General features: G+C 45.1%; 1 protein-coding gene across 1 annotated transcript; it reads left to right on the top strand.

Annotated features, from left to right (window-relative positions):
* Positions 1-7314: 7314 nt before the first annotated feature.
* Positions 7315-9541, top strand: LOC129639284 (vasculin-like). The gene has a single exon (XM_055564341.1). The coding sequence runs from the start codon at positions 8336-8338 to the stop codon at positions 9242-9244; it is 909 nt and encodes a 302-aa protein (XP_055420316.1). The 5' UTR covers positions 7315-8335; the 3' UTR covers positions 9245-9541.
* The last annotated feature ends 4765 nt before the right edge of the window (positions 9542-14306 follow it).

The following is a 14306-nucleotide window of genomic DNA, read 5'->3' as shown; positions in this document are numbered from 1 at the left end:
TCTATCATATTCTTTTAGACTTTGCATTAAATGGTGATCAACCTCCCTGTGTTCTCCGTAATTTCTCTCTGCTTCCTACACTAGATGTCACTGTGCAGCTCATTATTAACCAGCCTAAACGAAACTCTCCATAGAGAAGAGGAGACTCTAAATTCTGATGAAGGAAGCCTAACATGGCAGACTTCTCATCCAGATGACACTTGGCAAGGAGATAGCGAGTATCCTGTACATGACTCAGCATGAGGAAAATGGTAGGGAGACAGTGTGTACCCCATAGACGACTGAACATGAGCGAAATGGTAGGGAGACAGTGTGCATCCCATAGACGACTCAGCGTGAGGGAAATGCTAGGGAGACAGTGTGTACCCAGTACATGACTCACCAGGAGGGAACTGCTAAGGAGACTCATCCACAACTTTCACTGCTTCCTGTCTTTCCCCCATTTGCATGCCTGTCAACCTGATACAGAGTGAGATTTTGGGAAATGCAAATTGCCTATTTATGAAATTTAATGATTGCGCACACATGCTCTATTCTGGAACGCTGCAAAAATATGAATTTCCTTGACACCTAGCAAAATGATCCCTTCCAACAGTGTGGAGCTGAAACAGAGAAAGGACCTAAGTTGAGGACCTTTGCTTTTCTGACTTCCTGTTTCTGTTGTGTCACTGACCTTAAAGTAAGAAAAATGTTGAATGTTTTTGATAGGTAGGGTGACCAAGTGTCCCGGTTTGCCCAGGTCTCGGGGAGATTTAAAACCAAGACGAGTTTGATGGACGCATGAAGATTCATTTGTTCACATCATTACGAACTCCCTGCCCCATGGGAGAATTCCTCTGCACACACACAGAACCCCAAGTTCTTACACCTAGGAACCAAAACAAGACAAGCAACGTTACTCAGCCTACAAGACTTTTTGAATTCCACCACCAGAATGACGGGTTTGAGTTGCTAGTTGGCACTCAGAAAGAAAAACATTATTTTCCAGGATGCTTTCCAGAAGAACCATTTGGCCATGCCCAAAGCTCTAACAAGAGCGACTCCAGAAATGGAATTGTTTGAACAGTCTCTAAAGAGTGCAGGGTAAGAAATGTCCAGGCTACGGTAAGTACAGTCTGGCAAAAATGATGTTCCTATGCTAGATAAGAGGCCTAACACTTTCTTTAAAAAAAAAAAGAATTGTGAAGAACTGATGAGATGCATGGGTCTCAGGCATTCTACAATATGATAATCGTGTAGTAACACGGATACAAAAGCCACAGTTTTGATGCAGTATGTGTGCGCGTACTAAGTTGTTTAACTCTTGCGTGTCTGACTCTGCGACCCTCCAACTGTAGCCCACCAGGCTCCTCTGTCCATAGGATTCTCCAGGCAAGAACACTGGAGTGGGTTGTCATTTCCTCCTCCAGGGGATCTTCCCAGTCTAATATTAGACCATCTTTGTCCAGTGAAGTGCAGATCAAAATGTTCTATTACTGGATTAGGAGCTGATGCCCATGATGATGCGTCTCTCTAACTTCATTCCTAGCTCTTCAACAACTACCCTGCCAGGAATGTACCCTTATCTCCACTTTGAAAGTGAAAGAAAGTGAAAGTGAAGTCACTAAGTCGTGTCCGACTCTTTGCGATTCCGTGGATTGCTACCAGGCTCCTCCATCCATGGGATTCTCCAGGCAAGAATACTGGAGTGGGTTCTGGGCGCAAACCTGCTCAACTCTGCACATGGAAGGTGAGAGAGGCAGCTTATGAAACTAACCATCTCTGGTGCGGGAAACTGTACATTTCTCCCCCGTTCTTTCCCCTGTCGAGGGTACCCGCCAAGGCTTCCTCCACCAGGAGCTGGGTCTTCCATCGACCCTCATCTGTGGCAGCCAGTGAAGGAACACCAGCTTAGGTCATACTGCTTTCATTTCTCATCTGAAAGTTCTTTCACCTGAGGAGTTTACAAAAAAATTGGTTCAAATGAACAGAGTATACAGAGTGTTTCCTACAGATTTTATAGAGCATATAACCTAAGAAAATAAAAGTAACGTATTGCTTTTTTTTTTTTTCAGCAGGAAAAAACAATGGAATTAAGGAGAGTTTAATGAACTGATTATTTTCAAAGATGTTGGAGGAAAAATGTAGACGTCCAGGTGCAGGAGTACCGGTGAGCAGCTACTTCCTCCAGACTTTCCGTGGCAATGGATACTCGTGGTTACCAGAATCCTACAGCAGCTGCATCTCAGAGTTGGCCCCCTGCTTCCTGTCCATCTCCTCCCAGAAGCCAGCATGATGTCAGCTTGTGGATGCCAACAGATACAGTCCAGTGGGTCTTCCTCTTAGATGACAAAGGGAATGGAGAAGGCTGGAGGTGTAGCTCATGGGCCAGACAAAATATTCTCACCACAAGCTCTTGCAAGCCCCCTGTGTCAGTCCTGGTTGAGTTCTCTGATTTCCCTACACTCCACGCCGCTCTAAATGACTTCTGTCTCTGTAATATCCCTTCAAAGATCTATCTGCTTGTTCTTACAAATGCTCGTAAAGTGAGAGCATTAGTCGCTTGGTTGTGTCCAACTCTTTGTGACCCCATGGACTGTTGCCCATGAGGCTCTGTGTCCATGGGATTCTCCAGGCAAGAATACTGGAGCAGACTGCTGTTGCCTTCTCCGGGGGATCTTCCTGACCCAGGGATCGCACCCGGGTCTCCTACATTGCAGGCAGATTCTTTACCATCTGAGCCACCAGGGAAGCCCCACAAATGCTCCTAATTTTACTCCAAATACACAAATTTCAGTGACTGAATGTCAACCAGCAGTTACTGTCTCCCCCAAACACCCCCATGCCAATTAAAGCAGATTCAGGAATTTTAGAAAGTCTTACACGTCTGAAAAATCACACGCTCAAAAGATTCTGCTCTGCCCTGTGAACCCAGCTACATAACCTGTGCTGAAAGGGCTGTGTTGGCACCATGGTTGTAAGGGAGCTTATGTAATCCAACAAGTCGATGCTGGAGAAAACTTTGAGGTTTGTGTCAAACGTTTCTGAAACGGGTCCCCAAGGCTCTCAGAAGCAACTTCTAGCAGGCTTACTTTCTGTCTCCCACTTTCCAATGTTCACACCTTTACAGCAGATGAGTTAAGAGTCCCCTGTCCACTGCTGTGAAGAGCGGTAGAGATGGACTGTCACATTCCCGCCACCGCTGGGTTCCTGCGGAGCAGCATCGTCAGCTGAGATAATGATACAACCCCAGGCAGGCATGCGTGGGACAAGGATACCCTCCCCAGGAGTCACACCTCCACAGTGACAGCAACCCAGGATCTGTGGCTTGGTGCCTCTGATCTCTCCTGCCACTCAGAGACAAATGCTTTCATTGAGACTGATAGTGCTTCAATTGAGCTGCTGCTGCTGTTAGGTCACTTCAGTCGTGTCCAACTCTGTGCGACCCCATAGAGGGCAGCCCACCAGGCTCCCTAGTCCCTGGGATTCTCCAGGCAAGAACACTGGAGTGGGTTGCCATTTCCTTCTCCAATGCATGAAAGTGAAAAGTCAAAGTGAAGTTGATCAGTCGTGTCCGACTCTGTGCGACCCCATAGACGGCAGCCCACCAGGCTCCACCTACCCTGGGATTCTCCAGGCAAGAACACTGGAGTGCGTTGCCATTTCCTTCTCCAAAGCATGAAAGTGAAAAGTGAAAGTGAAGTCGCTCAGTTGTGTCCGACTCTTCGAGACCCCATGGACTGCAGCCCACGAGGCTCCTCCGTCCCTGGGATGTTCCAGGCAAGAGTACTAGAGTGGGGTGCCATTGCCTTCTCCAGCTTCAACTGAGAGATACTGGCAAAGAAAGAATTTGATGTGGGAGTCCCATTATGGTGTTCAGGGAGGTTACTAAGCTCTGTGTGTGCTTCCTGGCTTCGCAAATAGAAAAACTAAAAAGCAACCTCTTGAGGAGACGGCATTAGAAATATGTAGACCAGAGAATGGACTTGCAGACACGGCAGGGAAAGGGGAAGGTGGGATAAACTGAGTGTAGCAGTGACATATACACGTTGTGTGCTTAGTCGCTCAGTTGTGTCCGACCCTTTGTGACCCCGTGGACTGTGGCCCGCCGGGCTTCTCTGTCCATGGGGATTCTCCAGGCAAGAATACTGGAGTGGGTTGCCATGCCCTCCTCCAGGGGATCTTCTCACCCCGGGATGGAACCCAGGTCTCCCACATGGCAGGTGGATTCTTTACCACTGAGCCACCAGGGAAGACCATACACAGCACCATGTGTGAGAGAGAGAGCTAGTGGGAAGCTGCTGCATGCCCCACGGAGCTCAGCTCAGTGCTCTGTGATGACCTAGAGGGGTGGGATGGGGCAGGGGAGGTAGGGATATATATGTATATATATCAAGAGGGAGGGGATACATGTATACATATAGCTGATTCACACTGTTGCACAGCAGAAACTAAAACACTGAAAAGCAATTATCTTCCAATTAACAACAACAAAGAACCAAAAAAAAAAAAAAGAAGTGAGTCCGTGAGAAGAGTGAAAACCAGTGCAGATGGTGGTTTATCTGAAGATGCGGTAGACACAGCATCATGGTATCTGTGGCATTGGGGCTGGACCTCATCAGATGCTGAGGAAAGACACTGTTTAAGGCCCAAGGAAGGACACGGAGAGACTGAGATTGTGGACAACACCTGGCCGGGAAACTAGGAGTGAGATGGGTCTAGGCTAGCCGACTTGAGCACCAGGTGTGGTCTCTTATAATTTTTCCTCCTAACAGATGATGTGCCAGGTGTTAAGAGGACGCTGCCTAAGGGCTGGTCCTGTTGGGAGTTTGAGGCTAGTTTTGGAAGACAGGACTCTTTGGAGAAATTCATGAAGGGAAGAGACAAGATGGAGATGTTGCTTCAGTCATGTCCGACTCTGTGCAACCCCACAGACAACAGCCCACCAGGCTCTGCCGTCCCTGGGATTCTCCAGGCAAGAACACTGGAGTGGGTTCCCATTTCCTTCTCCAATGCATGAAAGTGAAAAGTGAAAGTGAAGTCGCTCAGTCGTGTCCGACTCTTAGCGACCCCATGGACTGCAGCCTACCAGGCTCCTCCGTCCATGGGATTTTCCAGGCAAGAGTACTGCAGTGGGGTGCCATCACCTTCTCCGATATGTATATAGAGAGAGAGCTATATACATATCATAGCATATACATATAGCTATAAACATATATAGCTATATACATATAGCTGTTTACATATTAGAACTATTATACATACATAGCTACTATAGAGCTATTGTACGTATATAGACATGTATAAATAGCTCTAGGCAGTCTGTGGTTAATCTAGCAGGAGAGTCAGAGCTCATTTCTGGAGGAAGACTGAGCTCTCATTTGCGAATAGAAGCATCACAACAGGTTGTTTGGATACATAAAGACGAAGCCTCATTCTAGTCTCAAAAGACAAAGTTGAGAGTCAGGAGGAGTTAAGCGACTTTGCATGTTAACATGGGCTGCTTCTGCCACTGTGGGCAGAGATAAGATCCCAGAAAGGCTACACATCTTCTTCTACTTACAATGGGGTATATCCACACACACCCCCGACCCGAACTTAGCCCAGTCTACCTGACGTGTGCTCAGAATCCCGACGTCAGCCCACAGCTGGGCAGAGCCATCTAACACAGAGTCTACATTATAATAAAAGCTTGGACCAGCTCAGGTAATTGATTGAACACTATCCCAAGGGTGACGTGGTTGGATGGCATCACCGACTCAATGGACATGGGTTTGGGTGGACTCCGGGAATTGCTGATGGACAGGGAAGCCTGGCGTGCAGCAGTCCGTGGGGTCACAGAGAATTGGACGAGATTGAGCGACTGAACAAGGACACTCCCGCACTTGGGCTGGGACTGCCGCGTTCTTCCCGCTCCCGGTGACAAGCACCACTAAGGTCAAACCTTCAGACATTTGCACGAATTCAGGGCTGTCACGGAACACCAGCTCTCGGGACTTTTCAGGTGACATCGTGCGTGCCCCCTGACTCACACAGAGTCGGCCGTAAGGAAGGACAAGATCAGCACTGTGGTTTGCCGAGCACCTCTGTGCTTCACAGGCGAACACGGTCTTGTCTTCGCAGCTATGAAATAAATATTTACTTCAAAGCGCGGGGCATGCCTCAAATTTAGAGTCTCAGTTCTACCAGATCTAATGAGTCACGATCTTCATTAGGTGTGAAAAGGGTCTCTTGGATAAATTTTCCGAGGGTAACTCACACTAAGTCATTTAAGAGCGTGCTAAAAATCTGGTAGCCATGACAACCAGCTACTGTGATACAAGGCCCTTGTTTATATCGTACCTGGGGAAAGAGATTTACAATTATCTTGGCTTATTAGATGACTCCATAATGCCCTGCCACACTCGCTCTGCATTCACTTCAAAAGCAAATAATTCATTTTCGGAGTATTTATATTTTAAACAATGAAGGTGAACATTACTTTGTAAAATAAAGTCCATGGCTACATGTTTATTTTACACCTTCTACTGGGAGAGGAAATAGAGTTTTAAAAAATATAGTGGAACTAGCATGAACTTTAAATTCTAGAAAATATGTCCTGGGGACTGACACTGGTTGTGGGGGAGGGAAAAGCGGCAAAAGGGGATTATTCAAAGTACCGAAAAGCTCTTCCTGGGATCGAGCGCAGCGGCACCCCTAGGTCAGGGGCACCTCTGGTGTGGCAGAAGGAAATGGGAGCCCTCACATCTCGTGGCTGCCGGGTGATTGAATTCCTCAGATATGAAGATCATCTTGTAGGTTTTGTGTAAAAGGCCCCGGATATTTCAAGTGGCCATTTTGGAATTTCAATGTTTTTGGATAATTTTACCCCAGAAGTTTATTAAAATTGGCAAGAATCATCTCTGAAGTGAATTGATAGTAGTGAACAGTTCTGCAAGCTACTTAAAAAGAGATCCAGGCATTTCTTCAGCATTTTGGTTCAAACAGATGATATAACTGGTTTAAAGTGTTTCAGCTGGTGGTATTTTTGCCTTCCCCCCAACCCCTCCCCTGTTGTTGGTGTTCTTCAGCCAAAACTGTAAGATACGTTTGATTTGTGTACTGAGTAGTTTCAGCAGTTTCAAATTACTGTTTAAATATTGCTGAAGTTTCCTGGCAGTTTATTTTTACCTTTATTAAAAGCTTTAGGAATTTTTGACCTCAGCCCTTTTCATGTCACAATGGGACTGCTTTTCTAAATGAAGACATTGAATGAGTACAGAGTTTTTTTGCTTTTATCTTTTATTTGTGTGGAAATTTAAGATGTGGCAGTTTCCCAGAAGCATGGTAGTATTGAGATAGCTGTGTGTCTCTTGTTTATGCTGATGTTTAGGAATGCTCTTCAGATGTGAAATTTTCTTTTTGTTTTTTCTTTTTGACTCATAGATTGGATTATTTCATCTGGAGTGGATAAGTACAACAGTGACAAGTACATGGAATAATAAAGAAGACTTTAAAATCTTAAAATCCAAGGAACTTGGCTAATTCTGGCGATAGCCATATGAAAACTTTAAAACAGAAGTATGGGTAGCTGACTGAAGTAACTCTATGTCAAATAGCCATAGGTTAAGTGTCTTCAAAGAACTTGGATATTATTTCAGAGGATACAAAATAAAAAAACAAACTGGAAAACATAAAGATTACAGAGACAAATCCAACACCTTCCCGTGCAGTCCTGTTGGAATTTGCACTTGCCATGAGGTGTTGAAACCTTGTTTCGCTGAGTTGGAGAGACTGGACCTAAATGGTGCAGCATGACTTTGCTCCAGCCTGGCTTAATTTTCCTACTCCACCGTCATCAACAAAGTCGTCACTGAATTTTGAAAAGCATTCTGAAAACTTTTCATGGACATAAAATCGTTATGATGTGAACCGCCGGCGACACAAGTCTTCAGATGGCTTTGATTCTGGTATTGGACGTCCTAATGGAGGTAACTTTGGAAGGAAAGAAAAAAATGGATGGCGTACACATGGAAGAAATGGTACTGAAAACATAAATCATCGAGGGGGATACCATGGCGGAAGTTCCCGTTCTCGTAGCAGTATTTTCCATTCTGGAAAAAGCCAAGGACTTCATGAAAACAACATACCTGACAGTGAGACAGGGAGGAAAGACGACCAGAGAGAACGCAAGCAGTTTGAGGCTGAGGATTTTCCATCTCTAAATCCTGAATATGAGAGAGAACCAAATCAGAATAAATCTTTAGCTGCGGGTGTATGGGGCCTACACGCCCAGACACACACATACCCAACCAAAAAAATCTCCCAAGCTCCTCTCTTAGAGTATCCCCCGAATCCTAAATCTAGAACTCAAAGGATGCTGGTCATTAAGAAAGGTAATACAAAAGACTTACAACTATCTGGATTCCCAGTAGTAGGACATCTTCAGTCACAGCCAGTTAAGAATGGGACTGGTCCAAGTGTTTATAAAGGGTTAGTTCCTAAACCTGCTGCTCCACCTACAAAACCTACACAATGGAAAAGCCAAACTAAAGAAAATAAAGTTGGGACTTCTTTCCCTCATGAGTCTACATACGGTGTTGGCAACTTTAATGCTTTTAAATCAACTGCCAAGAATTTAAGTCCATCAACAACTTCAGTGAAAGAGTGTAATTGCTCAAATTCTTCTTCACCTGTTGACAAACTTAATCAGCAGCCTCGTCTAACCAAACTGACACGAATGCGCACAGATAAAAAGAGTGAGTTTTTGAAAGCATTGAAAAGGGACAGAGTGGAAGAGGAACATGAAGATGAAAGCCATGTGGGCTCAGAAAAGGATGACGACTCATTTAATTTGCATAACAGCAATAGTACTCACCAAGAAAGGGATATAAACCGAAACTTTGATGAAAATGAAATTCCACAAGAGAATGGCAATGCCTCAGTAATTTCCCAACAGATCATTCGGTCTTCAACCTTCCCACAGACTGATGTTCTTTCTAGTTCACTTGAAGCAGGACACAGATTGTTAAAGGAGATGGGTTGGCAAGAAGACAGTGAAAATGATGAAACATGTGCACCCTTAACGGAGGATGAAATGAGAGAATTCCAAGTTATTAGTGAACAGTTACAGAAGAATGGTCTGAGGAAAAATGGCATTTTGAAAAATGGCCTGATCTGTGACTTCAAGTTTGGACCCTGGAAAAACAGCACTTTCAAACCCACTATTGAGAATGACCACACAGAGACAATCAGCACTGACACATCAGATGATGACGATGTGTGAAGGATTTCCTAACAGCTTTAGAAATTTTAGTGCGATACATCTCTCATACAGTTTGGGGTGAATTGTAAAAATGAAGAACTATAATTTATGTAGTCAAATACCCCATTAGAAGATGATTTTTGGGGGGACTTCAATATGAAGAAAACCAAGAATGTTGTGTTGGGCTGTGTGGAACATTATTTCTTTGTAAATGAATGTTGTAGAAATGAGGACTTTGGTTGATCCAACATTGACTTTCTTCATCACTGCGGCACTTCTCTGACTAGCAATGTGACGATGTAACAAATGAGAGTTTCTCATTTAATAATAAAAAAATTGTGTAATGTTTTGCAAAAAAAAAAATAAATAAAAAATATGTCCTGTGTGTATACTAAGTCAGGTAAGATGTGTCCACCTCTTTACAACCCTATCTATGGACTGTAGCCCGCCAGGCTCCTCTGTCTACGGGATTCTCCAGGCAAGAATACTGGAGTGGGTTGCCATGCCCTCCTCCAGGGGATCTTTCCGATCCAGGGATCGAAACCCTGTCCATTCTTCTCCTGCACTGGCAGGCAGATTCTTTACCACTAGCGCCATCTGTGAAGCCCTCCTGTTGCTGCTGCTGCTGCTAAGTCACGTGAGTCGTGTCCGACTCTGTGCGACCCCATAGACCGAAGCCCACCAGGCTCCCTAGTCCCTGGGATTCTCCAGGCAAGAACACTGGAGTGGGTTGCCATTTCCTTCTCCAATGCATAAAAGTGAAAAGTGAAAGTGAAGTCGCTCAGTCGTGTCCGACTCTTAGAGACCCCATGGACTGCAGCCAACCAGGCTCCTCCATCCATGGGATTTCCCAGGCAAGAGTACTGGAATGGGGTGCCATTGCCTTCTCTGGAAGCCCTCTTAGATGATATAAATAACTTAAATTTCTAGTATATAAAATTCCTTTTCAATGATTATATGCTTAAAAATTGGACGCTTAAGTATCATATATCGTACTTTATCGCCCTATTCCCCAATTCATTCCAACAAAATTAAATGGGACACAATTTGTGTTTTAAAAAGTAGGTATTCTGTTTAGAAATTGAAATTTGCAAAAAAACCTTCCTTCATCTGAAGGCCCGTGTACAGCCTGAGATTTGGGTCCTCCGGGGAAGAAAGTGGTACAACCGCTGGATCTGAGCCCAGGTCAATGTGTAGAGCTGAGAGCTGTCGATTATGGAAACGAAACAGCAGAAATGATGCAGAAAACCGGAGCAGGTAACGCTGAAGGCTCCATGTAAAACTGAAATCTTGTACATGAGGTGAAATCAATGCCAAAGGCAGGCAAGAGCTGGAAGCTGGGTCGATTTATCAAATGCAAGATGAAACAAGGCCTTGGATTTAGAACTGTGGATAAACTCCAGAGGAAAGATGACCAAGGGTTTAACCTGCCCACAAAGCTGGACCAATAGAACAGACGCTTGGTGAAGAAAAACTCACTTTAAGTATTACCCAAGTGTCATGGGACTTCTCTAGAAGATCAAAGCTTTGCAAGATCAGAACTGGAGTTAAAGAAATGCTAAGGGCGAGAAAAAATTTTTTGAGGATTTTTCTTTAAGGAAATAAGACAAAAATACAGAAAAATCTTGTACACAGAGATTCTTCTAAGAATATGATTTATAATAGGAAAGATAAGAATCAGTGGAAACACAGAAAGTTAAGGTTATTGCTAAGTAAATTATGGTTCCTCCATTTGACAGGAAAGCATATAGAAAATTGGACTTTTAATAATAATAATGACAAAAATAAAAGCTAAGAAAACAGTCATGGTTCAGGGAAGCTGGCTAAAATATCTCAAACTAAATGAAAGGTCTATTATGGTAATTTTTCAGACCTGGGTCCATCCTCTTGTTTGCAGAGTCCAAGTATCTTTAATAAGAAAGGATAGCAGCACAGGTGTCTGGATTTTTCCTAAAACTTTCCAGAAGATCTCTAACACTCTTACAATCACTGACACCAAGATTTTTCACCTGGCCACAGGAGTGAGCCCTGTAGTACTATTTCTAACTGTGAGCTTACTTTGAGTTTCAACACATAATCCTTAGATTCAACAGCACATCTTCAGATGAAAAACAAGCAAAAAGAGGGTGGAATGATGCTACTCTGAAGCAGGGATCTGGAAACGGTTTTTATCTGTTCTTTCATCCTCAAGCCCCCACTATAAAGACTTTATTTCATCCTGTTCTCAGCCACTGCCAAGAATGTGACCAACGTTGGTTTATCATCTCTTTTCCCACTAGCTTTCTCAAGACCTGTTTGTCTTTAAGTTACAGCCTGCTGGGAGTCACAGACTCAGATCTCACTAAATTCATTCATCTGTGCACCTGCTTCTGTGAAGCATCATGATAACGAGACATGCACACACAGATGCCTACCACGCAGGCAGGGAGACAGGCATGGAATACAGAGCTAGCCACATAGTCACAATCTAGATAAGGGCTAATGAAGGAACAGAGCTTCTGGAGAGAGTGCAGAGCTAGACTTCTTTAAATGGGGTTCTCAAAGAAACAGACCCTGAGGCTGAGGTTGGACCACGAGTGGTCTGTTTGGAGGGACTCACTGGGGAGAGGAGAGGGAAGCTATGGAAGGGAAGGCAGCCCATGGAATGGATGCTAGTAGCAAGCTATCGTGAATTGCAACTGGGACTTCATCCCGCGAGCAAACTGTGGAGGCTGGGGTGAAACGCCAGTGCTGGAATTATCTCACCCAAGGGGTGAGAAAGCTGGGATATTACAGAACAACCTGCATCTGTCTGGGGAGAAGGGACACTTAGGGAGTTGGGGGTGGACACGTATACCCTGCTGTATTTAACATGGAGAACCAAGAAGGACCTGCTGGACAGCTCAGGGAACTCTGCTCAATACTCTGTAATAACCTTATGGTCACCAGGGGGAAGGATGGGGGAAGGGACAGTTAGAGAGTTTGGGATGGACATGGACACACTGCTGTCTTTAACATGGAGAACCAACAAGGACCTGCTAAACAGCACAGGGAACTCTGCTCAATGTCATGTGGCAGCCTGGATGAGAGGGGGGTTTGGGGGAGAATGGATATATGTGCATGTATGGTTTAGTGCCTCTGCTGTCCGCCTGAAACTATCACAAGATTGCTAATCAGTTATACTTTAATGCAAAATAAAAAACTTAAAAAAAAAAAAAGTTTTAAAACTTGCATGTGTCATCTGTGGAGGACGCTTCCCAGGGAGTGTTGCTGCCCAGCGCTCTGAGGCCCATGGCACACACAGGCACGTCAGCCTTTAAGGTCCTGGAAGTTTCCCACACAATGACATGGCTCAGGTCCTGGGGATGCACGACGCATCCGGTACCGGGCGTAATCTTACAGCACGAGCGCTGTGCTGACGAAAGACGACTTCAGTTGAAGGAAAGTCCTCGCAGAAACATATGTGACTACAGGAAGCCAGGGTTACGTCTTTAGAAGAACAGAGAGGTCAGTGTAGCCAGAGTGCCCAGCGGAACAGTCAGCATGGGTAAAGGTCCTTCAGGACCTCCAAACCCATGTGCAGAGTGAGGGTGAGCCAAGGGCTCTGGATGTGGATGATGGAAGCGAGTCAAGGAGGGTCTCTGGGCCCCTTCACACACACACATGAGGTCGAAGGAGTGCTTTATGTCGGCCGGAGTAGACACACATGACATGGCATCCTGCCCCAGTGAATGGCACTTCATTAATCATGGGGTTACTATGAGGAAAGCTGAGGGCCAAACAGTTGATGCTTTGGAACTGCGGTGCTGGAGAAGACTCTTGAGAGTCCCTTGGACTGCAAGGAGATCCAACCAGTCCATCCTAAACGAGGTCAGTCCTGGGTGTTCTTTGGAAGGACTGATGCTAAAGCTGAAACTCCAGTACTTTGGCCACCTGATGCAAAGAGCTGACTCATTTGAAAACACCCTGATGCTGGGAAAGATGGAAGGCGGAAGGAGACAGGGATGACAGAGGATGAGACGGTTGGATGGCATCACCGACTCGATGGACATGGGTTTGGGTGGACTCTGGGAGTTGGTGATGGACAGGGAGGCCTGGAGTGCTGCGGTTCATGGGGTGGCAAAGAGTCGGACACGACTGAGCGACTGAACTGATCTGAACAACTGAACCGAAAGGATGACTGTATAATTCTATTGTCCAGACCTGGAGCCTTATACTAGAAAGAAGAGAAACTCGCTATTAATTATGCCAGGACTTCAGGGTTGAACCTGCCCTGTTCCAGGAAAGGCAGGAGGCATGTATCCATGTGGACATTCAACACGACGTAGGTGTACGGAGTTCACACCGTCATCTCAGCCAAAATCAGCCGCACTTTATCGTCAGAAGGTTGATGCTTGATTGACACACTTGCGTTCATATCAACGGCATGTACACACTTCCATAATGGTTGAGTGGTAAGGAATCTGCCTGCCACTGCAGGAGATGTGGGTTCGATCCCTGGGTTGAGAAGATTCCCTGGAGGAGGAAATGGCAACCCACTCCAGTATTCTTGGCTGGGAAATCCCATGGAGAGAGGAGCCTGGTGGGCTACAGTCCACGAGGTCACAAAGACTTGGACACAACATAGCAACTAAACAACAACAGCAATCAACAACATGTGTGGGTGTGGTTGAAGCTAGAAAACAACTCTGGAGAGAGGGCCCTTGAGAACGTCATTTCATAAGTACCCAAAAGCTCCATTCTAGTATGGGGTTCTTGAGTGAAGGTTCAGTGGTTGAGCAAAAGAGAAGGCCGGGCAGTTAAATTCTCATTATCCTTTCTGCATAAATGCCTCCTCTCCACTTAGACAAATACTGCGAGGTTATTATCTGGCCCACCACCAACCACTGAAATGTACCTTTATGGCAAGAGCTTGCACAACAGGCTAGATGTGGAAAGGGAAAGGCTGCAGTACAGAAAGACTGGTAGCATTGAAAAAATCACGCTGTGAATGAGGAAACCCTGTTACCTTTCAGGTTCCCCTTTATTATTAAAAACGTTTTATTTTACACTGGAGTATAGTTGATTAACAATGTTGCATCAGCTTCAGGTGGATCGCAAAAGG

This window comes from Bubalus kerabau, chromosome X (assembly GCF_029407905.1).
Source record: "Bubalus kerabau isolate K-KA32 ecotype Philippines breed swamp buffalo chromosome X, PCC_UOA_SB_1v2, whole genome shotgun sequence".
Classification (NCBI taxonomy): domain Eukaryota; kingdom Metazoa; phylum Chordata; class Mammalia; order Artiodactyla; family Bovidae; genus Bubalus; species Bubalus kerabau.
This window is presented reverse-complemented; position numbering and strand designations above follow the sequence as displayed.

Coding starts and splice junctions, on each gene's coding strand:
- LOC129639284 (XM_055564341.1), top strand. CDS start 8,336: ATGCTGGTCATTAAGAAAGGTAATACAAAAGACTTACAACTATCTGGA.